The sequence below is a fragment of the Perca fluviatilis genome, chromosome 3, assembly GCF_010015445.1.
Source record: "Perca fluviatilis chromosome 3, GENO_Pfluv_1.0, whole genome shotgun sequence".
Lineage (NCBI taxonomy): Eukaryota > Metazoa > Chordata > Actinopteri > Perciformes > Percidae > Perca > Perca fluviatilis.
The window spans coordinates 37,995,329-38,023,287 of record NC_053114.1 but is presented as its reverse complement, the minus strand read 5'-3'; the positions used below and the strand labels follow the sequence as shown (position 1 = coordinate 38,023,287).

Here is a 27,959-nt window from a genome sequence, read left to right as displayed (position 1 = left end):
GATTCAGAATCTTTAATAATATGATTTCTCACAGGTAACGTTCCATGATAACTTAACCAATGCAAGTAACAAATGATTTGTGAAAATCAACTTATTTTGACCTAAATTAGGATGACTGAGACTGGAAAAAAAAAACAGCCATATAACAAAGTAAGTATCGTAACTGAGCAAACCATACATCATTCCACTGACAAAAATGATACATAAATAAATAAAAGGAAAACATTGCAGTCAATGAAAAAATAAATAAATGAAAATCCATTTAAAAAAATGTGTTATTGGTGATAGGATTTACCATTAAAATTGAGTTTGTGTAAAAGCTGCTATAGGTAGGGCAGTGGTGGAAGAAGTATTCAGATCCTTTACTTAAGTAAAAGTAGCCTACTAACACCACATGGTAAAACTACTCTGTAAAAGTCCTGCATTGAAAATGTTACTTAAGTAAAAGTATGTAAGCACTATCAGGAAAATGTACTTAAAGCATTAAAAAAAAGAAAATCAATGCAGAAAAATTCTCACATTATAGAAACTGGAAACGATCCAAACAGTTCTGTCAATCAACTCAGTGTTTAATCGACTAATCATTTCAGATGGACTTGTATGCTTATGTATTGTTGGGTATATATTTTTTTTTAAATCAAAAATCTTAATTTGTAAAGTAACTAGTAGCCTAACTAAAGAAGTCAGATGAATGTAGTGGAGTAAAAAGGACAATATTTCTCTCTGAAATGTAGCGGAGTAGAAGTAGAACGTGGCATGAAAAGACTCAAGTAAAGGACAAAAAGTACCTCAAATTTGTACTTAAGTACAGTACTTGAGTAAATGTACTTAGTTACATTCCACCTGTGAATGTAAACAAAGTAGGCTAGAATAGAGAAGCTCGAAAGAGGCAAAAAGAATCCTACTTCCATCATGGTCATATTATCACCAAGTTATTTAGACAGTCGCACAATTTGATAGTCGTGATAGCAGAAACTGAGTGTCAGTTTGGGGTATACATTTGTTCGCCTTTCCACCAGCCTTTCCTCCATCGCCGAAAGTCACAAACTTTAACATGTCACAGATTGGAGTTTAACACCTGATACACAATTCCAGACAGACTTGAGTGGCCACACGACAGCGGTTGGACTGCGCAAATCCCAGTTGTGACATGTAACAGTTTAAAGGTTTAAACGAATTAGTAAGGCTTATAATTCTCATTTCTCAGTTCATCTATCAAATGAAGTTATTTTTCAGATAAAGGCTATTGTGCTTTTTTGATCCCCCACAAAAAGGCACAGAGAAACGGATCTTTGGATGTGAAGTGGTGCTGTAAATGCCTACTTAGAAAAAGCTCTCTGGGTATAAAAGGTTGAAAAGGGGACAAATGGTACTGAACTCATCTACCCTTGCACTCCAGCAGTGCTGCCCCCTCCCCTCCCCCGCATCCTCTTCAAAGGGGAGGTGAGGGATTGAACACTGCGCTCTCACGCAACTGGTCAATCTTTAACTCCAGCGGAGAACTAACAGGTACAAGCACGACATGGCATTTCACCGTTGTGTAGCCTATCAGGAAAGCTGAAAGCCGCCTGGGTGGTTGCTGTGGAAGTTGGCATAAACTCCTATTCTCACACCCAAATCTTAATTAGTAAGACTACAGGACAGACTTCAAAAGGCAGAAATTCAATGGAAGCAATGTCACCTCATCAAAGGCTCAACGGAGCGATAGCGTGATCCACAGGGGGTTCGTGAGATGCACCCAACCTGCCACCGCCTTAATTCATTCAGCCTTTATGAGATATCATAGCCGAGTGGATTAAATTATTTGATCACAGGAAAGTTAGATGAAAAATGCATCAGTGAACTCAACATTAGCCGAGGTCAAAGCAAGAATATTTTACATAGGTAGTGCATTTCTTTTATTAAATGCGGCCATTGTAGACTTATAGCCCAAACACTGATGTGTTGAAAACAACCTGCAGAACAGTAGTTGCATGTATGCAAGTGAACAATGCTATCAGAGATTGGAAACAGTTTTATAGGGGTGGAAATGATACTTACCTGTGATGGCTATTATTGTAGGCCTACGTCTTATCTGTCCAAACACTATAAAACATCACACGCATTTGGGCTATAGAGTCCTGCACGCCTAAAAAACTTTCGTTCAACAACTGTGAAATATGCATTTCATTCAGTGATATGTAGTTTCAAACTAATTTTGGTCTCGCACAGGCAGGCGCACGCAGGCACGCACGCAGGAGCGCACACAGACTGACACACACACACACACACACACACACACACACACACACACACACACACACACACACCTTTTCTCCGTACTAAACTTCATTCATGAGAGACAGAGAAGGAGAGAGGGAGAGAGAGAGAGAGAGAGAGAGAGAGAGAGAGGAGATACGTCATGAACAGCAGCCAATGAAGCTGTGGAGCACACTATAAAGCTAGAGCCTATCTCTGTTTTGGGAGAGAGTAAACTTGGACATTGTCTCTACTAAACGAAATTTGCACTATCTTGAAAAGTACAGGGATTACAACATTGCTACTCTATTACCATTCCACTAAGGTAAGTTTAATACATGTGTATGAAGACAGATTGATTTCTAACTGAACAGGCAGTGTTCAGAGATGAGAGCAGAGTGCCCAATGGACATTATTTTGCATGCAGCTGTTAATAATTAGGAGTTTTCTTTGCAGTTGCAACCTTTAATATGCTAATTCGTTTTTAATCATTGTGTTGTAGCCTACTTATGGGCTTTTTTATGAGTTCTGTGAGACTTTAGATAGCCCCCCCTAATTCGCATAGCCATGTAAGATGTGATTTTGTGCAGCATGTGAACCTATGGAGCCAATTAATAACAAACATACACGGTGCGACAGTCTTCAGTTACTTTAAAGTTTATGGTGCATGAAGTCAACATGTTGCACAACATTTGTCCTCCTCCCTGCCTTCACCACTCTAATGCCCCTCCTATTTAATTTCCAGGTTGTGCAGAAGCCACACACAAAAAAAGTAGTTGTCATCATGGTGCTAATGATACTACCATTCATTGGAGCGGTGTCGGTATCTGAGAGTTTGGTTGCTATGATAACGGTGTGTCTGGTATACCTGACCCTGAAGTTTTTCCGCACTGAGATTCCTGAGGGGCTCCGGCGGCTGCCTGGACCAAAGCCCCTGCCTATCATTGGCAACGTGCTGGAGATGGGCAGCAGACCTTACCTGAGTCTCACTGCCATGAGCAAGCGCTACGGCCACATCTTCCAGATCCAGATTGGCATGCGTCCTGTGGTTGTGCTGAGCGGCAGTGAAACAGTTCGGCAGGCTCTCGTCAAGCAAGGAGAGGAGTTTGCGGGCAGACCCGACCTGTACACCTTCAGGTTCATCAATGATGGCAAGAGTCTGGCCTTCAGCACAGACCAGGCCGGCGTCTGGCGTACCCGCAGGAAGCTGGCCTACAGCGCCCTGCGCTCCTTCTCCAGCCTGGACGGCACCACCCCAGAGTACTCCTGCATGCTGGAGGAGCACATCTGCAAAGAGGGAGAGGAGCTGATCAAACAGCTCAACACCGTCATGAAGGCTGACGGCAGCTTTGACCCCTTCCGCCACATCGTTGTCTCCGTTGCCAATGTGATCTGTGGAATGTGCTTCGGCCGACGCTACGGCCACAATGACCAGGAGCTGTTGAGCCTTGTTAACCTCAGCGATGAGTTCGGCCAGGTAGCGGGAAGCGGTAACCCTGCAGACTTCATCCCTTTCCTTCAGATCCTGCCCAGCCCAACGATGAAGAAGTTCTTGAGCATCAATGCCCGCTTCAACGAGTTTGTGCAGAGGATCGTGGGCGAGCACTATGCCACCTATGACAAGGTACGCCACACACTAAATCATGTCATGGATAATGTATTTAGGGTTAGGGGGTTGTTCTTCCACAGTTTTGACCCGTTTTCAAGTTCAGATGTGTAAAAACTACTTTGTATGTGAGTAATTTGAGCTTTATACAGACTTTAAACTTGTAGTCCCTCATATACCACACTACCATTTACTTTTTTTTATTGGAACAAGGCTTCATGATGATATCCTCAGACATGGCTATTCTAACACAACAAAACATGGAAGGGTGTTTGTTAGATGGAGATGACAAAACACACCTGGGTGCTTACATGGGGCTGTTGCTTCTTGATCAAAGACCAACAGGGCCAAAAAAAATTTAAAAGAGTGTTTACATATAAATGAATATATAATAAGTTAACAATGAGGTGAAAAAAAATATTGGATGATAATCATTTTTTATTGATTATTTTGGGCTGAGTGAAATCACGGGTCAAATTTGACCCACTAACACAAAAAAAATGTGTACAGCTTTCTAACACATTACAAGGGTTAATGAAAAAGAGATTTTGTTTCCCCTTTTAATCACTGTGTATGGAAGATTTATTGAGATCGTCCGTTCGTCTTCTTTCAGGACAACATTCGTGACATCACCGACTCCCTCATTGATCACTGTGAGGACAGGAAGCTGGATGAGAACTCAAATGTCCATGTGTCAGATGAGAAGATTGTAGGAATCGTCAACGACCTGTTTGGAGCTGGTAGGTTGAATTTCTGATCAGAAGTGACTGTTTTGTGAATAAATAACAGACAGAAGTGTCTTTACAGAAGTTGTGTTTCTCTTCTAGGTTTTGACACCATCTCCACTGGCCTGTCTTGGTCAGTGATGTACTTGGTGGCGTACCCAGAGATACAGGAAAGGCTTTATCAAGAAATGAGTAAGTACAGCTGTTATAGACTAGATATTCATTGGTTATTCCATTCATATCACAGGACAGTTTTCATTTTAGCATTGAGTAACAATAAAAAAAGTAATGCAGGCAGGCACATTTTGCTGCTCTCAAAGCCTAATGTTTCATTGTGATTATTTAATCAAGTTAAAACGTGGAACAGGACTGTAAAAGGCAACCTCAATCCTCATCTTGAAGTAATAGTAAATTATTTCTTTTTTTCAGAGGACAAAGTGGGTCTGGATCGCACTCCTCTTCTCTCCGATAAACCCAACTTACCGCTTCTCGAGGCCTTCATCTTTGAGCTGTTTCGCCATTCTTCATTCCTACCCTTCACTATCCCCCACTGGTGAGGTTAATCCCTTTTTAGATGTGTTAATGACGTGTACATTCTCACAGAGCACAGCATAGGAACATAGAACAAAGACATAGCTATCCCAGCTGCACAAATGTGGGTGATATAAACCTGTAAATGCACGATGGATAAACACTGTCCTTCTTTTTCAGCACGACAAAAGACACATCTCTGAATGGCTACTTCATTCCCAAAGACACCTGTGTCTTCATCAATCAGTGGCAGATCAACCATGATCCGTAAGTTCTTTTTGTTATTTGTTTGTCTTTATTGTAACAGTTGAAGCTTACTGACTTGGCATTTACACTGACGAGCTGCCCAGTACTCCCAGAAAAGAGAGCTGTTAAAGCACAGGAAGGCCTTGCTCAAGGGCACCCCATTGGTAGTTGTAAAGGAAGACAAAAGCAGCAGTCCTCGAATTGATCATAAACTTTTTTTTCATTTTTTATTTTTATTGACATGGTTATTTGTGCAGCTTATCTTATTTCTTCGTCCTCTGCACTTTTCAGTGAGCTCTGGAAAGAGCCGTCTTCTTTCAACCCAGACCGCTTCCTGGTCGCTGATGGCACTGAGGTCAACAAGGTGGAGGGGGAGAAGGTGATGATTTTTGGCATGGGAAAGCGGCGCTGCATCGGCGAGGTCATTGCACGAAATGAAGTCTACCTCTTCTTAGCAATCATTGTCCAGAAGCTGCACTTCCACACAATGCCTGGAGAGCCGCTGGACATGACCCCAGAATACGGTCTCACAATGAAGCACAAGCGCTGCCACCTGAGAGCCACAATGCGAGTGAGGGATGGGCAGTGAAGCTATTTATAATGTACATGTATGTATGCATGTATGTATGACAATATGTGGTATACGTTGACTCTAACACTGTAATGGTCACCTTCATAATAACAGTCAGTGCAAGAAGCATCTTTCTCAGAATGTAAGGCACTGGGTGCCAAATTTGATCTACAGAGCTTATGGCATTGAAGCAAATAAGTGAAATGTGCTTGTTGCAGATTGTCAGCAATGTCTAGGTTTGTGTGAACATATCTCTGTCATGTTTTTGGTTGTCTAAGAGATATTCCTGCACATGGTTGGTGCTTCTTAGTGAAGTAAAGGAGATAGCCTACCTGGTTCTCCTGTGTTGTAAACTAAACTGCTCCCATTGAGAAGTTGGAAAGCACTCGGAGACTAAGTTGCCTTGTTCATCTTTGGGACACACAGTATGTTTTACTGGATAGGCATTACTATTTAGGCCACTGCAATCTAAATTGTTTTCTTCTGAACAGGACAGAAATGACCTTATGATACCTTTTACAATAAGCTAATAATTATTTTGATTCCATTACGATGTGGATGCAAGACACTGAAGCTATATTTGTATCCCAAAATGTGATATTGTGTGTAAATCAAATTCTTTGTATTTTTTTAAAGTAATTTTTTTATGTGCCTTTATCATTTGTATTGGTTGAGGTGAAATACAGTAGTTTTGCTCTGCATCTATATGAAATATCAGGACACCAAAAGAGTTCCAGTGATTTTTGGAATATATATTATTATACAATTTTGTATTTAATGTATCAATAATTGTATAACATGTAAAGGTATGTGATGGAGCATCATTTAATCAGCAACACAAATAAAACGTGTTTTAATGATGATCTTGTTCCTATTGTTTTCTTGATTTGAAAGAAAACTAATTCACCCACACACAATCACATAAATGAGCCACTTAGCCTATATATATGTGTTAAAACCATGTCAGAATATACCAAATTGTGAGCTCTGGCGTGAACGGATTTAAACTTTTACGAGATAAAATCACAACAAAACCACGTGGAAGATAAAGGAAGTGACGTTACTTATCAACCCGGAAAACGGCACAACCAACAGCTGGATCTGTGGCTTTCTTCGGCACTTCGCTACAGATTTATCGACAAGGTACATATATCCGTTATCGACTGAATACACTCTGGTTAAGTAGCCTATTTTAAAAAGTAAGCACTCGCCACAAGTTTATAGCAGTCCGCTTAGATAAAAAGCAAACAGTGCGGACAGAAGCGAAGCTAATGTTAGCTGTCCAGCTAGCCAGCTCAGCTTACTGGTGATTTTTCCATATATTTCTCTGAATACTGCTCTCATATGAACGCTATTTTAGGTTACCCCCTAAGTTTTTAAAAGTTAACTCTACCTCGGAGGTTCACGCGAAAAACCTTTTTAATAGCGGTAACGTTATAGCTCATTTGCACAAAGCTCGGTAACGTGTAAGCTTGACACAAACGAAGAGCTTAATTAGGACTAGTTTTTAATACGCAGCATCCCAAATCACTAAGATGTCAATCAGTTATCCCAATTTAAAATGTAATTTATAATTGAATCGCCATAGTCTCTTCTTTATGGATGGAAGTAACGTTAAATTACGAATTACGTTGCAGGGGAGCAGCGTGGATCAATTTAATTAAAAGCAGGTGCTGCATAAAGTTAGTGGACCGAGTATACCGAAGTCTCCCATTGACAAGTTAAAGAACACTCGGAGACTAAGTTGCCTTTGTATGTTTTTCACTGGATAGGCATTGTTAATTATTTCTGGCAGAAGATCATGTCAATTTATAGAATGTCTTCATTTAAAGTATAACGTTACTGGGTTTTAAAACATTTGTTGACACATTTGGCAACAATAATCTAGCAGCCTATTTAATGGAGTTTGGTTTAATGCTCCATACCAGGGAAGCCAGATGATCTGGTCTGAAATGGCCATGATTTTAGAAATACTGAGGTTCAAAAAGTACCCCCAGGCAAACCCCAGTTTCTACATGACACCAAATAGAAGACCTCTAAAAATCCTTTTAATTATTTATTGTCCTAAAAGTGTCAACTTTTAATATATTAACTAACTATACTTGAATCAGCCTATACAATGTGTCTGTATATGAACTGTCTAATGTAACTCCTCATAGGTTGCTAAAACCTTAATAATATTGTCCTCAATTGTAGCTACAGCCCTGGCTGAAAGTAATTGCACTGCTATACTGTAGGTTGATCATCATTTCTCTTGTTTGTTTTTGAACCATAGGATCGCAGTGAACAGAATGGCCACAGACTGGTTGGGTAGTGTTGTGTCTATAAACTGTGGGGTGACGTTGGGAGTTTATCAGGGAGAGGTGTCATCTGTTGATCACGCCAGCCAGACCATCTCACTGAGACAGCCCTATCACAATGGGTTCCGATGTCCTCTTCCTGAGGTCACTTTCAGGTAAGAAAGAAGAAGGATGCTGACACATTCTCTTGTTTCTCCTGTTGTCATCAACAGATTTAACCAATGCACCTTAAGGCCCTGACACACCAACCCGATAATGGGCCGTCGGACAGTCTGGCGAGGTCAGTGACTCGAGTCTGTTTGGTGTGTTCCGTGCCGTCGTCCGTTGGAGGAGCTGTCGGCCTTCATTTTGGCCGACCTGACTCGCTGGGTCGAATGGCGGGCAGTCGGACTCGATGACCAATCTGATTGGTGGAGTGCTAACCCGGAAATGATGAGCGGGATGAGCATGACTAAGCCTCTCAAAATCTGATGAAAATCTTTTAAACTTTCCTTTGTCGATCTGAATTGAAGACCGATTCAGCAACTGTATGAAAAATGTTTTCAGAAACACGTTTCAGTGAACTATCTTCGTAAAATATGAGATCGTATTCCGAACGAAGCCGCCATTATGCCCGGTTGAAAAATCCGGGAGCAGCCAGACCCACGTGACGCGTTCGTCCAATCAGCTGCTGGTTTTAATTTTTTGGGCGACAATACAGATTAGCGCAGAATGTACTCTGAAGTCAGCGTTACTTCGGTGTGTTCTGAGGCACTTTTTGGACCTCGGGGAACCGACTGATCAGTCCGACTGCCTTTTCTGCCAACGGTCGGCCGTCGGGTTGGTGTGTCCACCACCAAGGTGTTAACCAAAATGTGGTTAACGGTCAAAATGACATTTGATGGAAGGGGCTGACGAACAAGTGATCAGTTTTCATGCATGTAAAATCCAGGAATTTGAAAAACAATTTATCATTACAAGACTGCTTTTGACCATTTTGTTCTTTTTTTAATCTACTGCACCTACAAGGATGAAAACAATCTGCATTGTCTATCACATGTGTATTTTTTTTTTTTTGTGTATTTTCTTTTAACCAAATCTAATGGGCCGCCTTTTTATGGAGGTATGAAAATGAAACCCTTATCCCTTTTAAAGTGCTCATATTATGCTCATTTTCAGGTTCATAATTGTATTTAGAGGTTGTACCAGAATAGGTTTACATGGTTTAATTTTCAATAAACACCATATTTTTGTACTGCACATTGCTGCAGCTCCTCTTTTCACCATGTGTGTTGAGCTCTCTGTTTTAGCTACCGAGTGAGGCATCACACTTCTGTTCCATCTTTGTTGGGATTTGCACATGCACAGTACCTAGGTAAGGACAACTAGCTAATTGGAAGCAGAGTATGAGGTTGTCCCACACTAGCAGCTAAGCGAGCATTATAATGTGTGTGTTACAAAGTGACGCACGTTTGTCACGGAAGTAAAGGCTGGAATACAATATAAAAAAAAAAAAAAAAAAATGGTGTATGATGGCGCAGTGGATATAACACATGCCTTTGGTGCGGGAGACCAGAGTTCGATTCCCACTGCGATACATCAACCAGTGTGTCCCTGAGCAAGACACTTAACCCCTAGTTGCTCCAGAGGCGTGTGGCCTCTGACATATATAGCAGTTGTAAGTCACTTTGGATAAAAGCGTCAGCTAAATGACATGTAATAATGTAATACAATAGAGTTATTTGGAGCAGTTTGTGATCAGTGTTTTCTGTTGGAGATGGTAAGTCCCTTTTGGGGTGGACTTTGGACAAAAAAAGATATAGAATACAATAAAGGAAAGGCAAAAAGCTAAACATGAGCACTTTAAATGTTAATGGCTTTTCCCACCCAATAGGCTCAACAGGCCATGTCTCAATGTTTTTAGTTTCGGCATGCCGAGTTAAAATGAGTCTAAAAATCTAAGTCTAGGGACCTGTTGAATGCAGTTTTCATTTGTTTTGTCTTCTAGTGCCATGGATATCAAGGAGCTAAAGTTCCTAGATATCCAGAATACAGTCAACAAGCCAAGCTCTGGTCAGGAAGCTGCAACAGAACCCAGCTTCATACCTTCAGGATGCCATGCTCTGAGTAACAGAGTAACTCACCCTCATGTAATAAGCAGCAGCTCCCATGCCAGCACTGCTCCAATCACCATCCTACGCAGAGGTAGGTAGATGGGTGACCTGGGGTTAAATCACTTCTCAGTTAATTTTCTTTGTTAGACTATAGTAAAAAAAAAAAAATATTGACATTAGTTTGAGTTTTATGATGCCTAGTCTCGCATTGCCAGACCTGTCTCCACAGCGCTGCAGAGGAAGACTGAACAGTCAGGGGTTGTTTTCATTTCTTTAAACCCATCACAATGGTCTTGGGCAGCGCTAAGCTCCGGACGCAGCGAGCGTGACTCGTCAATATGGCCTCGGGAAGGAACTTGTTTAGGTGGAACATTTGCACCCAGCAAAAGCAAGTGCCACATAACAATATGAAATGAAGTTAACTGTTCCCACAATACAGTAGCGTGAGCTATATAAATTAGCTGGATACATGGTTAAATGTAACCAGTGTCTTACCATCACCATGTGTACGTTGTCCATAGCAAATAGATCCCAAAATGTGGCAGTTAGAGAGTAACAATAACATATTCTTTGTAAATCTTTACAGTCATTCCCTGAACGAACCAAGCAGGCCTGACTCGTTGCACAATCGAAAGTTTCTTTAAAACTTGCCATTTTCAGCCTGCAATGTTGCTCAGAGGTTTCGGTTAATGTTGCTCGATCCAGCCAGAGTTTAAACTTCTTTTAACTCAAAGAAAGTGGAAAGTGAGAGACGTTACTGATGTTGTAGAATATCTCATAACATTTTGGGCATACTTGGAATTCTAGTGCTTTTTTTTATTTATTTTTTTTATTTGATATTAACATCTTTTTGCTGTTCTTAATGAGTAATGAATACACAAAGTTTGCTAACTTAGCAAATAACACAATCAAGTTCTGTTCTGAAGCCTGGGACACTCAACACTGCAGGTGCTAAACAAGCTGCTACAAGTGAACACCAAGGAGTCAAAGGAGGGCATGCTTGTGTGGTGGAACACTACCACACAAGCAAACAAAAGACAAGTTAATTTTTTACAAGTGTTCCAAACATATTAGGACAGTTTGACGTAGATTTTCATAGGTTAGACAAGCCCAGTTTATTTAAAGATTTTGCTTAATCATTGTGAAGCTGCATCTCTTTTCTTTTTTTAAATCACTTTATTATTGTTGACAGGAATTTTCCACAGCAGTGGACATACAGTACTCCTCTGTTGAGGAACAGAACATAGATATTGTTCATAGACTGAAGGAAATGTGTCACAGCAGAAAGTTGCTACCAAAGAGGCTGAAAATGCAAAGTCAGTCAGCATCACTGTTTTCGATTTGTAATGGTGCTCACACACCAAGCAGACGGAATAGAACTAGTGGCAACGAAGGCCGACTGTGGCGTAGCCTCACGTCTCCTCACGTCGCCGGTGTCTTGGCCAAAAAGTTGCACTTGAACACACCGCAAAGACTACAGTCGGCGGCCAACTAGCACGTACATTCTGCGCCTGCGTGAGAAGAAATAACTCTCCATGCCAGCAGGCGGCGGTAATCTATTCGTCATTCATAAAAGGAAACCGGAGATACTGTATAAACCATTGCTATGATCCATACAACAAAGCAGCTTTGCCTATATTAGCCAGCAGCAGCACAGAGCCTAGTCCCTCTGCTTCACTCCCCGCTCCCACGCCGGCCGCTAGAATAAAATAGATGTTTATTGCCATTTGCACAGGTACAGGGCCGTACAGGTAAGTTCAAATTTTTGAGCAGTCAGCGCTACAAAAAAATATAAGAAGAAATTCAATAGAAAAATACAGTGACAATATAAAGCTATATAAATACTAAATAAAATATGCAAGCGGAAGAACAATATAAAAGAGAAAACAGCTGTAAGATAAATTGATAAAGTTAAGAAATACCTAGAATATCAACACAGACGACATGAAATGGGTCAGTGTGGCTTACCGGGCCTTCCTCTTGACCAGGGTTGAATGTACGTTGGACACTGCTCGTCTTTGGTGAAAATAATAAATAATAATAACTTTTGGTTTAATGTAATACGTTTTTTTCTTTTTCAGTGTTATTGACTTTTATGTTACCACCTGCCTGATTAATCTAAATAAAGGGGGGACAAAGTAACAGGAGCACTTAGCGGAGTGGTGTGACACAGTGGCCCGAGCCAAAACATTTGACTATTGTGAAGCTTATGTTATTGTTTGTATAAGAGCTTGTGTTTGATTCTTCTCAGTAGTAGTACTCCGTAGTAATTTGTGGTGCCATGGTTTGTAGTGTTAAGGAGGTGTCTTGTCCAGTGTCTTACAGTCATAAGCAGACATGTATAAAGTACTAGAGACCCAGACTTGAGTAAAAGTACAAGTGCTCTATCAAACCAGTGACTTGAGTAGAAGTTGAAGTGCTCTTTAAGCACCACACTTAAGTGGAAGTACTAAAGTATTCAACATTTTTTGTACTTAAGTATTGCAAGTAGTTTATTTTAAAATGTACTACTCCAAGTATTGAAAATAAAAGTACAAGTATTGTGTTATGTAGTTATTAAAGAAAGCAGGAAAAAGTTTGAATATCATATTGTTTATATTATTTCAAATGTTTAGCCTAAAGTAGGCCCGCACGATATTGGAAAGAACATTGTGATATTTTTTTAAAATAATAAATTGTTCTCGACTACTTGGGTGATTTTGTAGGGGAGTGCATCTACATAGAAAATGAAAAAGGAACTTTTCTAATGTGAACCGTTCTTTGATGAACTTTAATGCTTTACAAACACCAAAGCATGTAAGTGCTGTGACTACTCTTCTGAAGTGATTTTGGAGAGGGACATTAGATAGTTAAATACACCGGTGAACTGACATGACACCATTGTAGCCTAATAATATAACACTATCAATCCAGGCTAAAGTGACTGATATTAATAATGCATGCATATTGCTTCCTCTAAATTTGAGGTTGCCTGCTTTGGTTGTTTGATAAATTGATCAACATAGATTGTGATTGGGGGTTTGCTGTGCATGCAGACCTGCATGTCGTGCACTAGCAACAAACTGTGTGTCCAAGAACACTTCAGTCAGTGTAAATTACGTTATATCAGACACAGACTGCTGGGTATACGTGCAGTTTAGTGTCCCAAATTCCCTATGGAAGATTCTACGTGCAGTTTAGTGTCCCAAATTCCCCCATACAGTGTCCTTAATTATGAACCTGCTAAACCACCTCTGCTGTTTAACAGGTGTTTTATAGTCATTAATGTGCGTGTGACAAGTTCGCCGCTAAAAAAGTCATTCATTAAGTCATTTTGTTGCAAATGTTCATTATTTACAAGCGAAAAAATGGCAGGGCGACCCCGTTCTTTGCAACCGATTGTGGCAAATGAGGCCAAATGTTTCCCGGCACTAATACACACAGTTGCCACAATTAACAGTGTAGCCTAAATAAATCATGATAGGCCAACTTTCCTAACCTCCACCCCTCAAAACTCATTTTATAAACGGCGCTTTTCCGGCCGCACCCCGACCCAGTCACGAACGGCTCTGCTCACCCGGACCCGAGGGCCCGGGCTACTTCAGACCAACCGAAGCACTTAGTCACATGGGTATCGCTACGTCTGGGAGGGACTCTGACTTGGAGGTGTTCAGTCATAATCCCGCAGATGGTAGCTTTATGGTAGCTTTGGGGATACTCAGTTTTTGGAGAATAATTTGGGACAGTAAACTGCACGTATACCAACATGGAAATGTGCATCACTGTGTCAGCGGCAGCTGCCGCTTACGGTACTTTACTACACACGGAGAGCCTCACTTCCCCTTATCAAACCCCGTCGGACTAACGTTCCGTCACATACACCCGTTGCCCACATGACCACCTGTCTTAAAGGGGAAGGCTCGGCCGGTAACAATCATGTAAAAGGAGAACGGTGAAAGTTTACTTTTCTATCGAGCTGCAAAAAAAGTTTAAACGTCAACATCGCAACGTCCTGCGAAGTGACTATTGCGCATGCGCACGTGGCGATGTAGACGATGTAACAAAATATCGTGCAGCCCTAGTAACGATGCAGCACATAAAAAATGTATCGGAGTGAAAGTATTAAACTCATCGAAAACATGTACTGAAGTAGGAGGAAAAAAAAATAATGCTCCAGTAGAGATACAGATACAGCCTTTTTAGTACTTAAGTACAGTAGTGAAGTTGTTCTACTTCGTTACTATACATCTCTGGTCATAAGGGTCAACTTGTGACCTCTGTTCCTTATTGGCAGATGTCGTGAGTCATTGGAGAATGTATTATGAGTCATACGTACAGTTACAGTAGCTGTCTGAAGTTAAAAATGCTGTATCATGTAGTGCTTTTGATATTTTGTAGCTCTGCACATGCTCAGATTGGCTTTAAGGTTGTGTGCACGCTGTTAGGTCATAGACCTTTTTCACGGCAGACATGTTGACATGTCATAGTAGGAAAAGCACAGGTGTATTCAAAACCATTAATGATGGCTGCGTTCCACTTAGGAGAGGTCCTGGTATTGTTCATGCTGACTCACTGAAATAGCTCACTGGGACACTTGATGGAATTGAGCCATATAAGGTTATCAGTTTCAGCTGTGTTTTTCCTACTATGACAAGTCAAAATGTCTGCTGTAAAAAAGGTCCATTTCTGAAACCTCTAAAATGTTGACATTTTAACTGTTACAAATAGCTTGTTAAAAAACTTTCAAATTTACTGTCTTTTTAAGAAGATTTAGTGAGTAGTAAAGTGAATTAAAATGAACCCCTTTTATTTTAGATAATGTTTTTTGGGGCTTTTCCCTTTTTATTGTGTAGAGACAGTGGATAGCCATGAAAGGGGGAGAGAGTTGGGGAATGATACGCAGCAAAGAGATTCGAGCCACTGCAGGACTCGGTCAACATGGGGCGAACGCTCTTACTGGGTGAGCTAGAGGCCGCCCCAAAATTAACCCCATTTTTATAATCATAATAACACAATCCAAATAACTACAAACTATCATGGGTTGTCAGGGGAGTTCTGCTGTCACGTCTGTCACACCTTGATACAGAAATGCACATTTGCATTTTTGTCCAAGTCCCAAGTTGTACATGTAGCTGTAAACCTCAGAATGCGTTACTCAGCCTTACTGATTAGATAAAGGCTAAAAACAGCATTTCCTCTCGTCAACATCCAGTCAGCAGGAAGACTGCTTGGACAGCTCTGTGGCCTCCGCCAGAATCAGTTAAAGCCGGTTCACTTTCACACTCAGGATCGGCAAACAATGGAAAAGTCAGAGGTCAATAGAATTGGCTAATGGACACTGTGTAATATTCTTGGGCTTGGTTGTAAAAAGAACTCTGCTCTCTCCGTGCATGGAAGGTGAAGCTAGCACAAGAGAAAAGAAAATCATATATGAAAAGTTGATATGTTCATATTGCAGTCTGCGTTTTTGGTTTTGTGTCAGCAAGACTCATAGCTCGTTGACTCAGTCTCTGCTCCTACTCCTTGTGTGTCACTAGTTCCTATTCAGAAGCTTGAACATGGGACCAAACACTTTTTTGCTATAATTCCCCCCTGAGATTCCCATAGCGTGCTAAAGGCTTGTACCAAAGTTCCTCTTTACAATACGTGTGTGACTAAGATCAATAAACATTCCCCCTCCCTCTCCGTGTCTGAGAAGGTTGTGCAAAGCCTGGCTTTCGTGCCTCGTTACCCTTCTCTCTCTCTCTCTCTCTCTCTTTCTTTTTTTTTTTCTCTCTCTCTCTCTCTCTCTCTCTCTCTCTCTCTCTCTCTCTCTCTCTCTCTCTCTCTCTCTCTTCCCCCTCCTGCTCAGCACAGGAAACGCCCCCCCCCCCCACACTCCGACAGGAAGCCATGTTGTCCCAGTGTGCTCGGAAGGCCAAAGCGATATCAATTGTGGAAGCAATGTTTACCTTCTGAGTTTTTTATTTTAATCTCTAGCTCTCAGGCTGGTGGCCAGGGAGCTAATGCCCAAATTACATGGGGCCAAAGTGCTGAGTGGCTTGGGCAGGGCTGGTCCTTTCACACGCAATGCCATGCTCCCAAGAAGCCCCCGGCCACAAAGAAGAGAAAGCAGGGTGGGCCGTTGCTTATACAAGATCTCGGATTCCAGAAATGGTTTCTGAATATCTGCCATTTATCTTTCTGGGAGAGTAGGATGGGAATTTAGAAGCTGCTTTTGTGAATGATGCAGAGTTTAATTCCATCAGACTTAAACAGATCTCATTAAAAGGGCATTTTGAAAGAGGACCCCAAGACTCTGCCCTTATGAAAACCGTTCCCATAACCAGCAATGTTTATGGGAACGACGAATTTTACTCTATATGGAGTAAAATTGTGTGCAGCTTAGCGTTTTCCCCATAAATCCCTGCTTCAGATTTCTTTTTAACCAGTCCCTCCAGATAAACGCGATTATGCGATCGCATAATTCAATGCATAATCAGCCAAAGTCCGCATATTCATGCGGGGGCCGCATTTTTTCAAATATGCCGCACTTTCGCCGCATAAATTGCCGATTTCCGCACAAAATATGCGGTGCTTCCATGATTTCAAGACATTTCATTTTCGTTGCAAAAAAGTCACATATATCTTAGCAGAAAGTTGAAAAAATGTTGCGTTTACTTCACACGAGAGGAGCCATTTTCCCCTGTTGCCATGGGAACGTTATGAAGTGACGTAATTACGCGACGTGAACATCATCGAAAAGCAGGGTGTTGGCATAGGGTGTTGGAGGTTGAATTTGACATGTACTTTGAGTCTCTTAAGTTGGTATCCAATAAGAAAGCTATCTTAATATCTGATGTCTACTCAAATTTCTTTAAGTGCTCCTGCTGTCTATACTATTAAAGATTTTTGAAAGTCTGTCTCTTTTGTATCTTTTATTTCCCTCTGTTTAGACTATTACTTTTAGTTTTACTTTAATATTATATTTTTGTATCTTATTTGTATCTTATTTGTTTACTTATTGCAATGACTGAATATCTGTAAACTATTTTTGGAAATTAAGTTTAAAAAAAGCAGTGTGTTGGGGGAATCACTTTTTCTTCTCTTTTTCATTAAACCGCACTTTTTGCATGTTCCCGCATTTTTTGCAAGTTCCCGCAATTTCATCGCATAAAATTGCATTAATATCCCGCATATTCCATCGCATTTTTTAAGAAAACGTGCTGCATAATCAAGGATTTTTACCCGCAACAATCACAAAAAAACTCCGCGTTTTTCTGGAAGGACTGTTTAACCTCCTATATATCTTGGAAAGGTTTTGCTGGGCACCTGTGTTTTGTTGAGCTTCACACGCATGCACCTCCACACATTCACACTAAGAGCTTCCCAGTTTGATGTCAGACTTCCACCATTAACCGCACAGCAACTCTTGTGTGTTTTAGTGTTTTTAAGTGCCTTGCTCGCAGGCACATCAGCTGTAGTTACTGAGGTGGTGAGTGTTGCAGATTCATGTTCAGATTTTCTCAGCTGGTTCCTTCATTTAAACCGGCAACAAGCACGTTTCTTATTTCTAGTAGAGTGGGTAGCTCAGTCTTGTCAGCCTTAGTCCTGTTGTTAGCGTTATTGTTGTTCTCACACCGCCATCTCCACCAGCTCTCTCTTCCTTTTCTTGGCTGGACGTTACTGAGAAGCACGGTTATATGGCTGAATGTCCGTTTAGTCTTAACATTTCAATGCATTTACCCCCACTGTGGCCTGTAGGTTTTACACGCTGTCAGTCTACTGTTTATCTTTATCCATACCCGTTTAGCTAATTTATCTGTCCCTGATAACATGAATCAACAGTGGAACTGCTGTGCTATATGAAAATGCTAGGGACTGTAATGAAAAATGAATATCAAATGTTGAATGATTAGTTGAGAGATCACTTAAAGGGATACTTCACCGATTTAGCATTCAGCTTTGTATCAGTAGAAACCCGATAGTATTTCTGAATGACCGTGCCTCCCTCCCTCATGTCCCCCTGAGACGAGAGATTTCTGCATTTGGGGCCTGGAAAAAATCTTTTTTGGGCCAGAGGCAAAGGACTACAGCCAGTAGTAGGATCTACTTCCGTATGTTTTCAACACGCCCACAGGGGGTTGGACTGCAGAGTCTGGCCGAGGTATTCCGAATGAAAACGACTGTCAGCCATCTTGAATCTTCGCTAAACAGGCTTTCGGTTTTCAGCAGAAAACATTTACAACAATTATCTGCATTCAAACTACCGGACGTGTGTACCACCGGGATACATCGTGTACAGATCGGAGAATATGGAGGAACCGTATTACAGACGCAATACTCGCACCACACTCGTGAGCTTCGCCACGGAGACCAGCGGTGTCACTCAATGCCGCTAGCCGGCTAGGGGACATCATCAGCGTAACGGTGGAAGAGCTGCGCGCGCTGTCCACCTGTCCCAGCCATCCTGCTTGCAAGTGTCTGCTCATTAAAAAAACAAGCTGGACTACATCCTCCAACGAAAATCCAAACATAACGCGTGTTCAGTGACTGCTGTGTTTTTGTTGTTGTGGAAACATGCCTGAACAACAGTGTCCGGAACCGGGACTATCCAGCTACCAGGCTGCTCTCGCCGACCCGTGGAGGTGGGCTGTGTTAAACGGACTGGTGTAGAAATAAAATCCAACTAGCTACTGCTAACGGCTGGTGGAGCTTGTGACTGTTAAATGCAGACCATTCGACATTCCACGCTAATTCACGGCTGTGTTTATACTCTGTGTTTAGCTACACCAATGCTAGTATGCGTTAGCTGAACTTCCGGATCCTGCTTGCAAGTGTACGCTCATTTAGACCACAAACTGGACTACATCCAACTTCAACGACACTCCCAACGTCAGTTCAGAGACTGCCGTGTTTTTGTTGTTGTGGAAACCTGCCTGAATAGTGTACTGGACTGTCCAGCTACCAGGCCTGCTAGCCCTCCGAGCTAGGGATGCACCGAATATTCGCACTGGCCGAAAAGAGACCTTTATCAACCGAAACAATAACGGCCGACAATGTTGTGATGACGCAAACAGAAAATGCGACCTGCATCGGTGTCAGTACCCGATCCGTTCCACCTGCAAAGCGTATCCTAAGCAAAGAGGTTGAGACGGACCACGGAGTGAAAACAATGAAAAGTACGCTCTTAGAGTCTGTCAGCACACGCGTTTCACTGAGATCTGTCGGATCCTCTGCACTTCATCGCGACTGTACTTGATCCGCGTTATAAAGACCATTACTTGGATGCGGAAATAAAGCAGGGCGACGGAAATGATCCAGGCCGCGATGGATGCGGGAGAACCCGTGTGGAGACGGGGAGCAGCGCCCAGCGCAGGAGATCAGAGTGCAGAAAAAAAGACTTGTCTCGCTGCACCAGATGAGGGGCATGCACCCTCGTTGTCTGATATGTTCAGTGAAATCCTGCAAGAAAGTGCCTCAATTAATAATAATAATAATAATAATAATAATAATAATAATAATAACAATAGGTAAGCTATTCTGTTCTTAGGCTATTGTATACTGTATGTGACTATCAGATTGTAGCCATATTTCTGCTAGATATTTTTTTAATTAAACTTTAATATTAATTTATACAATTGCAATGCTTTGATTTTAGTAAAGTTAGTACACAGTCATAGCCATAAATGCAATGGTACTAATAATTGGCTTAATTTCTTTCGGTGTTTCGGTTTCGGTTTTCGGTCTTGGTTTCCTCTTTTTTCGGTTTTCGGTTTCGGCCAAGAATTTTCATTTCGGTGCATCACTACTCCGAGCTAGAGATGCTCTGTCGCCAGGTAAAAGAGGTGGGCTGTGTTAACACCGAGTGGCGCAGAAATGTGGTGATTTGTATCCATTTAACTGCTAACTGCTGGTGGAGTTTGTGACTGTTAAATGCCGACCATTCTACATTACACACTAATTCACGGCTGTGTTTATGCTCGGTGTTTACAGCCCACCAAGCGCTAATGCTAGTATGCGTTAGCTTAACTTTACGGAGCCTATAAAGTGTGTGTACTAAATGTAGCCTGTTTCGTATGTCGTTTTCATATGTCGTTTTTATATATGTTAAATGTGTAACACCACTTGATTCACGATGAAACGTTGTTTTGTGTATATGGTTGAAATGACAATAAAACACGCTTGAGTTGAGTTGAATGCCTCTGTCGGTCTGTCAAGCGGTAGGCGTGGCTTGGGAGTGGACTCAAAGCAACGAAGCAGTTGCATTCTGGGATTTGGTGTTTTTCATCCATATAAGACCAAAACACATTTTCTGGCTTTTCTCGGCCTAGAAGGCACCAATTTCAATTTTTTTTTCACATTTCTACTACATAAGTGACCTAATTTAAAGATATATTCAGCTTTCCAGTGGTGAAATATTCCTTTAAAAATGGTACTAAATATTCCCTAATTTGATTCATTTTTCACAGTTTAGCACTGTGTTATAATATGTATGTACTTAACGGTGCCATTCTTTGCCATGTTTACAGTGTGAAATATTCCTGGCATGTGTAGTTATACTAATTTGTGGTGGTGAGTTTGTCTTAAAGTGATGGTTCGGAGTAATTCACCCTAGGGTCCTTTGCACCATGACCTCGAGCCAAACACCCCCCCCAGAAGCTTTTTTCACCTGAGTCTAACATTGGGCGAGTTAGCGTAGAGTAGCGTTAGCCGCTGAATAGCTTAGCGCGGGGCTAATGGACCCACGTTTGTATCTCTTAAATGACCCCACTAATAATGCCCGAAATGATACCAAACGTCTACAAGTAGTACAAATAGGTTATGCTCTCATAAAACGATGGATTGGAAAGTTTGTAAGTACACCAGAAGTTTATGTAAATAACACTTGCCTGCTGGCTTCTGCTCTCTGCTGTTGTTGTTGCTGCTGTAAGATGAGTGCTTAGGGCCGTCTACAAATTACAACACCGAAAAGAGATGCAACAAAAATATTTTTTTATTTAACTTATTTATTAAAGTAAGTGCTGTAATATAACTAGCAGGAGACAAGTAATAATTGAGGTAAGTTTGGAGACATTACCTTATTTAATCATTAAATTAATACATATTTTTGTTGTATCTCTTTTCGGTGTAGTAATTTATAGACGGCCCTAAACACTCGTCTAACTGCAGGTAGCAGCAGCAGCAGTGTTCATAAACTTCTGATGTACTTACAAACTTTCCAATCCATCGTTTTATGAGAGCATAACCTATATATACTAGTGTAGACCTTTGGTATCATTTCGGGCATTATTAGTGGGGTCATTTAAGAGATACAAACGTGGGTCCATTAGCCCCGCGCTAAGCTACTCAGCGGCTAACGCTACTCTACGCTAACTCGCCCAGTGTTAGACCCAGGTGAAAAAAGCTTCTGGGGGGGTGTTTGGCTCGAGGTCATGGTGCAAAGGACCCTAGGGTAAATTACTCCGAACCATCACTTTAAGTGAACACAGTAAAGATCCCTGTCCTACCTACTCGTTATTCATTAGCCTGTTTGACTTGGAGCTCTGCCCACTTCATTCAGATTTATTATTACTAGCATGACAAAACACTTCCTTGTAAATACAGACATTGTTGATTTGTGCTAATAAGCATGGTAGCTTTTATCTCAGTTCACACAGGTAAACGCACAAACTCCTCCACCTCCTCCCCCTCTCCCCAACACTTTAGACCAGACATAATAATATTGTTCTTGCTACTTATAATTATAATTTGTAAATCACTTATGAATCCTTAGTAGTACGTGTACCTGTGTTCAGAGGGAAATTAGGCACATTAATATGACCTTAAATTTGGAAGGTCTGTAGTAGTGGTTGTAAGGCTCTGAGGCAGGTCTCGAATTAGCTTAATGTTGGTTATTGGCTTAGTATCAATACAATGTACTATGACTGAGCCTCCCAGTGTCTTGCGTGAGAGTCCATAGTACCTTAGCTGTCACAGTGACAGTAGCGTGCGACTGTGCCTCTCTGTCTCCCTGTTAGCGTGAGAGCTCAGCGTGGTTGGAGGCCAGGTTTTTCCAGTTTTTCTTTCTTTTTTTGTTCTCTGTTCATTATTTTTTTTTGTTCTTGCATACATGTATGTAAACTTTATTGAGTACCGCTCAGTCAGCCATTGTATGATTTGTGGGTCTGTGGTGTTTTGCTAACCGGGAGAGGATAAGAAAGGACCAGTCAGAGTTACGCAAGATAAAAGGAGCAATCTATCCAGAATTTGAAACTGCAGAGTGCAGGAACGCATTGTGTGTGGATTACACTATTCACAACACGATGATGTATAGTAAGACAGCTCATAACTCCTTTCAAAGGTGATTAGGATGTGAGCAGAGCTGAGACATTGGGGGGATGTCTGGGTAATCTGTGCATTTTGGTCTTGAGATTAAAGCCAAAATGGGCCTGTGGTAGCCCAGAGCAAAAAACTCTCTGGCTTTAACTGTATGTTAGGTTACGATTCCCATAATGTTGTTGGTATTTCCTCACAAATTTAATTTTGTGTTAAATAATTTGGATGGGAACCATTTTCCCTGCCTATGAACTACAATTGCCCTTTCCATGTTATTACTTTGGTTTCTTGGATTTATCTTTTTTTGTGAAGTGTCAGTGTTTTCTCACAAATACATGTTGAACTCAGGCATATATTGAGAATTATTTTTAAATTGAAAATAATTTTAAGTCTTTTTTTTTTATTTATTTAGCATTTCTAAGTAGTATATAAACATTTAATACATGTAGTGTATCACATACTTTTATGTAGGTGTAAGCTTTAAATAATAGTGTGTATATATATATATATATATATATATATTATGTATATTATGTATTTTACTATATTATAATTAATTATCTGTTTATACACTAGTCTCCACTTATGGGTGCCCACAGAAGGAGTAAAAGTCGTAGCAAATACATTAATCTGCTTACAACGTTGTTGTAATGTTTATATGTATAAACATATGTATATGTTGTATGTCATGTCTGTGTCTTTTGAATGGACCTTGAGTCTGGAATAAAAAGTTGATGATGATATATGCTGCTTATAGATGCTAAATAGGGGAACTTTAAGTTAGGTTTTGCCAAAAATGTCAGTATATTTTAGGCATCCAACATGGATACAACTGAATTCATGATTCACTGGTTGAATTAAAGACCAGAGATTTTAAGATGCACTAATTACTTTTCACTTTTGTTAACCTCACAAGATGGGGCATTCATGTGGGGTCAAAATAACCAGATAATCTCTTCAATCTTAATGTCTCTGTGTTCTCTAGTCTCTACAGGTTCCTCTAACAGCAGAGGGGGGACACAGGCCACACAAAGGAAAAACAACGTGAGGAATGGAGGTGCTAGAGAGCTGATGAGGCCAAAGGATGACGAGTGCTTCAGAGGCGGGACAGATGAGAACATGGACGCAGACTTTGACTTTGAGGGAAACCTGGCTCTGTTCGACAAAGCCGCTGTCTTCTCCCAGATTGATGGGACCACCTGCAACAGGGCAAAGCCTCACAGCAATCAGGGCGAACATAAGCCCCTGTCCTATCGCCATGATGAGAATATTCTGGAGGTGAAGCCCGTCATATACCGACAGATAACAGTGCCCCAGCATGGGGGCAAAGAGTACTGTACCGGTGAGAACAAGACTCACGTGCACACTGATATCATACGGCACACACGAACACACTCGCATGTTTAAGAGTAAAGCTGTGCTTTTCCTCCCGTTTACTGTTTTATCATGGCTTTTGAATCCCCACACCGCCCTCCTTTTGCAATTAGGCCCACAGAGATGATAAACCCGTTCTTTCTCACACTTGAGCTCACTTTAGGAACCTGAGCGTTACATAACTGGTTAATACAGGCATAGGATAAGTAAGTGGCATGCTAACACAGGCCCTGGAGTCACTCTGTAGGTGTAGAGTGGGCGGTATCGGAGAAATGGCTGACTTGTATGGTGTATGAGTAAGTGTTATACTACAAGTAGAGGGATCAAAATCCACCTTTGTCTGGTCCCAAGATAAGGTAGTTTGCAGGGCCAGCGTGGAATCATTTGGGGAAGCAGGTATACATTGGACCAGTCAGCTCCATCATGATGCTCAATAAAAGCCCTTCTCTTGGCTGGTCCAGATACGCTCTCTGGTCAGCATTCAAGGTTCTATACGCAGTATCTCCCCTGTCCTGAACAATCATAGGCCTAGGAGGACTGGAACAAGGCTGTGTATCCCAGACTGTCTGTCAATCTGATTGTGGTAACACCGAGCAGCTCAGCGGGAGCAGCTGTCCACCACTCAGCAGACAGCTGCCAAGCAGAGCCTCCTTTTCTTACTGTACCGGCAGAACTGCTTCCCAGGGCTGTCATCATAATCCCCATCCTCTGCACTCTGTAATTAGCATGCCGCTGTACAGCCTTACATAAACAGCACCTCTGAAGCAGGAACAAACCTCAGTGCTCTTGACCTGGAATCTTTGCCAGTAAACAGATACATCAACAATACAAGAATAGAGAAAGAAAAACAAAGTGCCTGCCTGTATGTTAGGGTTGCCAAAGCACACTGGCATGGGTGTTTGACAGGCCCGTTTCTATGGACTATTGTTAACTGTAAAGGTTCCAATCTGTAGGTTTAGTTCTGCTATTGTCTTGCTTTCCTCTGGTGTGATTGATTCCAGCTGTGCAGTGAAATTGCAACCAAGCCAACTGTCAGCTGGTTTTACTCGTTTTTCTTTTTTATTTCTGCTGTATCACTTTGGAGAAAGTAGGATGCAAAAGCAATGTGTGTCATCACAAAATATTTTAACCCATGTTAACCCAGTGACCTCGGGATAGATGTGAACCTCTGTGTGTTATGATCTTCTCTTGAAACTGCATGCTGTCAGGTAAAGTGATGCATTTTAAGGTTGAAGCTCCAGTTTTTTGACGTTTTGATTCATAGACCTTTTTATATGACTTTCACCTGATGGAGGATTCTCTTTCTAGCCTGACAAGCCAGACCCACATCAAGATGTTGGGTCTGGGAACTCCTCGTTGTCAGGGCTAAATCCGAGGGGCGGGATAAACGGTTGTCTTTCAAATTTCCTCTGCATGCAATAGGATAGCGCTACAACCAGGCAGAGCAACGAAGAAGGTAGCGGAGCTAGTTGATAGATTAAATTTTTGCCGTATCCGGTCGGCAAAACTCCGAAAACATCTTCCTTTTTTAAGAATGACTTCAGTGCCGTTCTTTTCTCAAAGAAAAGCTTAACTCCAAGTCTTCTCCTGGCTGCAAATTAATTTTGCTGCGGCTAGGGTGCGTCTAGATTTCTAGGCTATTCTCTTTCTACAAAGTTCTTAAACTCCAGAAAGTGTTATATACTGGCGTGTGGAATCATAAAGTGTGACAGAATCCAAAAATTCATTTTCAAATTCCTATGAACTTTACCTTCTTAAAGTAATAGTTTCAGATCGAAGCCGTCATCAGCCGAGTGCAACCTTTAAAAACGGTAATAGATAGTTTTTGTATTATCATTTATGGGCCAAGGGGCGGTCTGAACAGATACGTAGGTGTAGATAGTTTCTGTTGACTAGGGATGTAACGGTATGAAAATGTAACCTCACGGTTATAGTGACCAAACTTATCAAGGTTTTCGGTATTATCGCGGTATTTTTGTGTGTTTAAGCTGAAATAGTTTCAAAAAGTGAAACAGTGTTTATTATATTACAAAAATATAGGCAATAAGCATGTAAAAACTATTGAAAACTGGCTACTGAAACACTGGCCCGCTGTAGGGATTACCACGCTGTGGAAACTGTGTTCCCAGCTTTATCTGAGTGTCCTGAAGTTGCCGCGTGGGCGCACTGCGTAGCCTACAGTGAGTTTCTTGAAGTTGGAATCATGGGGGAAGGCGGAGATGACAGCGCTCAGGACATTTATCAGCCTTGTAAAAAAGGCCATAGTAACACTTGCTCTCTCTCTCTCCTGAGATGATGGGACGAGAGTCATCGCTTTGATCTCCTGCCAATCACTCGCGCTCAGACAAAAGAAGGGGACAGAACAGCAGCTGTAAACTGACTATTTTCCTTTATCATTCCTTTCCCGTTTTCGGACTTGTTGAAGGGAGGTGTGTAGCCCAGAACGTAAGTTAAAACTATTCTGTAGCTTGTTAAACTGTCATGGGTTTTACGGCCTCGTTATCTGTATAAACATTAAAGCTACGTTTATTCATATTTCAATAGTTCTGCTACGATGTGGATAAGTTTAGCCCGTGTTACGACATGACATTTATTTAGAGAGAGATATATTATCGCCTTGATATATACAGGTTGTGTTAGGGCAATTTGCTAGCAACGTGCAATCGCCAGTAAACAGACTAGTGCTGTGGACTCACGTGTTTAGCTATTAAAGGTGTATTACATAATCCTTTATTACACTCCGTTATGGATACGTGTGCTGTAATAGATCTGGCTTATTCTCAGTTTGTCTTACTGAGCAATATGTTACATTTATGTTAATTATTACAGAGAAATTAATGTGATTCTTAGTATTGTTTCTTGTTATATGCTGGTGGCTATAACATTTAGTTTTGGTAAATAATGTTTATAGTAAGTCAGGTGCTTATTAATGTGCATTATTATTTGTTTATATTTCAGAACCACATCCAACTTCACATGCAACGTCAAATACCTTCAAAACAATTTCATACCGAATTAATCTCTACTGATGGAATGAAATCAATTGATATTGACAATCAAGATTATTGATCTGAAATATTTATGATCAATAGAATGAAAGACTGAATATTGATGTTAACGCATAAGTGAACCTAAATGATTAACAACCAGAAAATCCAATGAAATACAGTATGCTACATGGTTTGGTTGATAAGCGATTTGTGCAAAACGCTGCGCAGAAAGCCCAACAACGAGCTGTTGGAACCAAAGAAATTACCAAAACGGTAAAAGGAATCTCCCAGATTACGGCATTAAGCTTCTTTTCTGTGCCCCACTGAACCAATGCACCGTCCTCTTGCTACCTCGTCAGCGTGCAGCTCAACATAGTTGAACTCTTGCGGTGCAGCAGAGAGGAATGGAACAGCCTCGTCTAACCCTCCCTAACCCAACACAAGCCTTAGTCACACATGGCCCGCATCCAGCCAGTGTGTTTTGCTTTCAGTCCCGTCGGTTTCCTTTGTTACATAATTATGTTGAGTTTTGTTTTCGGACCACATTGGTTTTTTTTGGGTGTGTGTGTTGTTTGTGTGTGTGTGTGTGTTTTTGTGTGTGTGTGTGTGTGTGTGTGTGTGTGTGTGTGTGTGTGTGTGTGTGTGTGTGTGTGTGTGTGTGTGTGTGTGTGAGTGAGAGACTGTGACTTCATTTGTGTAGGAGTTTGAAGGAGGAGGAATTGGCGTGTGTGTATGGAGGAATTTAGTGGAAGCAGCAACCACAAAAAAACACCCTCAAGGCAGCAGTTTGCATGACAAGAGGCAGTTGACTTTTCTCTGCTTATCGTCATTATGTAAGTTTGGTATCAATAAAAGAATTGTGGGAAGGGAGCAGGGCCAACCTAAAGATAAGCAAGAATTTCAGTCATGCACGGCATGAGTCGCCGTGTTTTTATATGTAATTAGTGTGTGTGTGTGTGTGTGTGTGTGTGTGTGTGTGTGTGTGTGTGTGTGTGTGTGTGTGTGTGTG

The 27,959-nt window shown here is 41.3% G+C and overlaps 2 protein-coding genes across 2 annotated transcripts in view; both read left to right on the top strand.

Moving 5' to 3' along the window:
* The first annotated feature begins 2,441 nt into the window (after positions 1 to 2,441).
* On the top strand, positions 2,442 to 6,780 carry LOC120556304 (cytochrome P450 1A1). The gene is made up of 7 exons (XM_039795791.1): positions 2,442 to 2,563; positions 2,984 to 3,862; positions 4,458 to 4,584; positions 4,672 to 4,761; positions 4,999 to 5,122; positions 5,281 to 5,367; positions 5,638 to 6,780. The coding sequence occupies exons 2-7, from the start codon at positions 3,023 to 3,025 to the stop codon at positions 5,933 to 5,935; spliced, it is 1,566 nt and encodes a 521-aa protein (XP_039651725.1). The 5' UTR covers positions 2,442 to 2,563; positions 2,984 to 3,022; the 3' UTR covers positions 5,936 to 6,780.
* A 202-nt stretch (positions 6,781 to 6,982) lies between these two features.
* Positions 6,983 to 27,959, top strand: part of LOC120555726 (enhancer of mRNA-decapping protein 3-like) — a 28,025-nt gene continuing 7,048 nt past the window's right edge. Inside the window, exons 1-4 of the mRNA XM_039794725.1 lie at positions 6,983 to 7,060; positions 8,193 to 8,372; positions 10,205 to 10,401; positions 23,572 to 23,928. Of these exons, the coding sequence (XP_039650659.1) occupies positions 8,209 to 8,372; positions 10,205 to 10,401; positions 23,572 to 23,928 (718 nt within the window). The 5' untranslated portion in view covers positions 6,983 to 7,060; positions 8,193 to 8,208. The remainder of the gene's footprint in view (positions 7,061 to 8,192; positions 8,373 to 10,204; positions 10,402 to 23,571; positions 23,929 to 27,959) is intronic.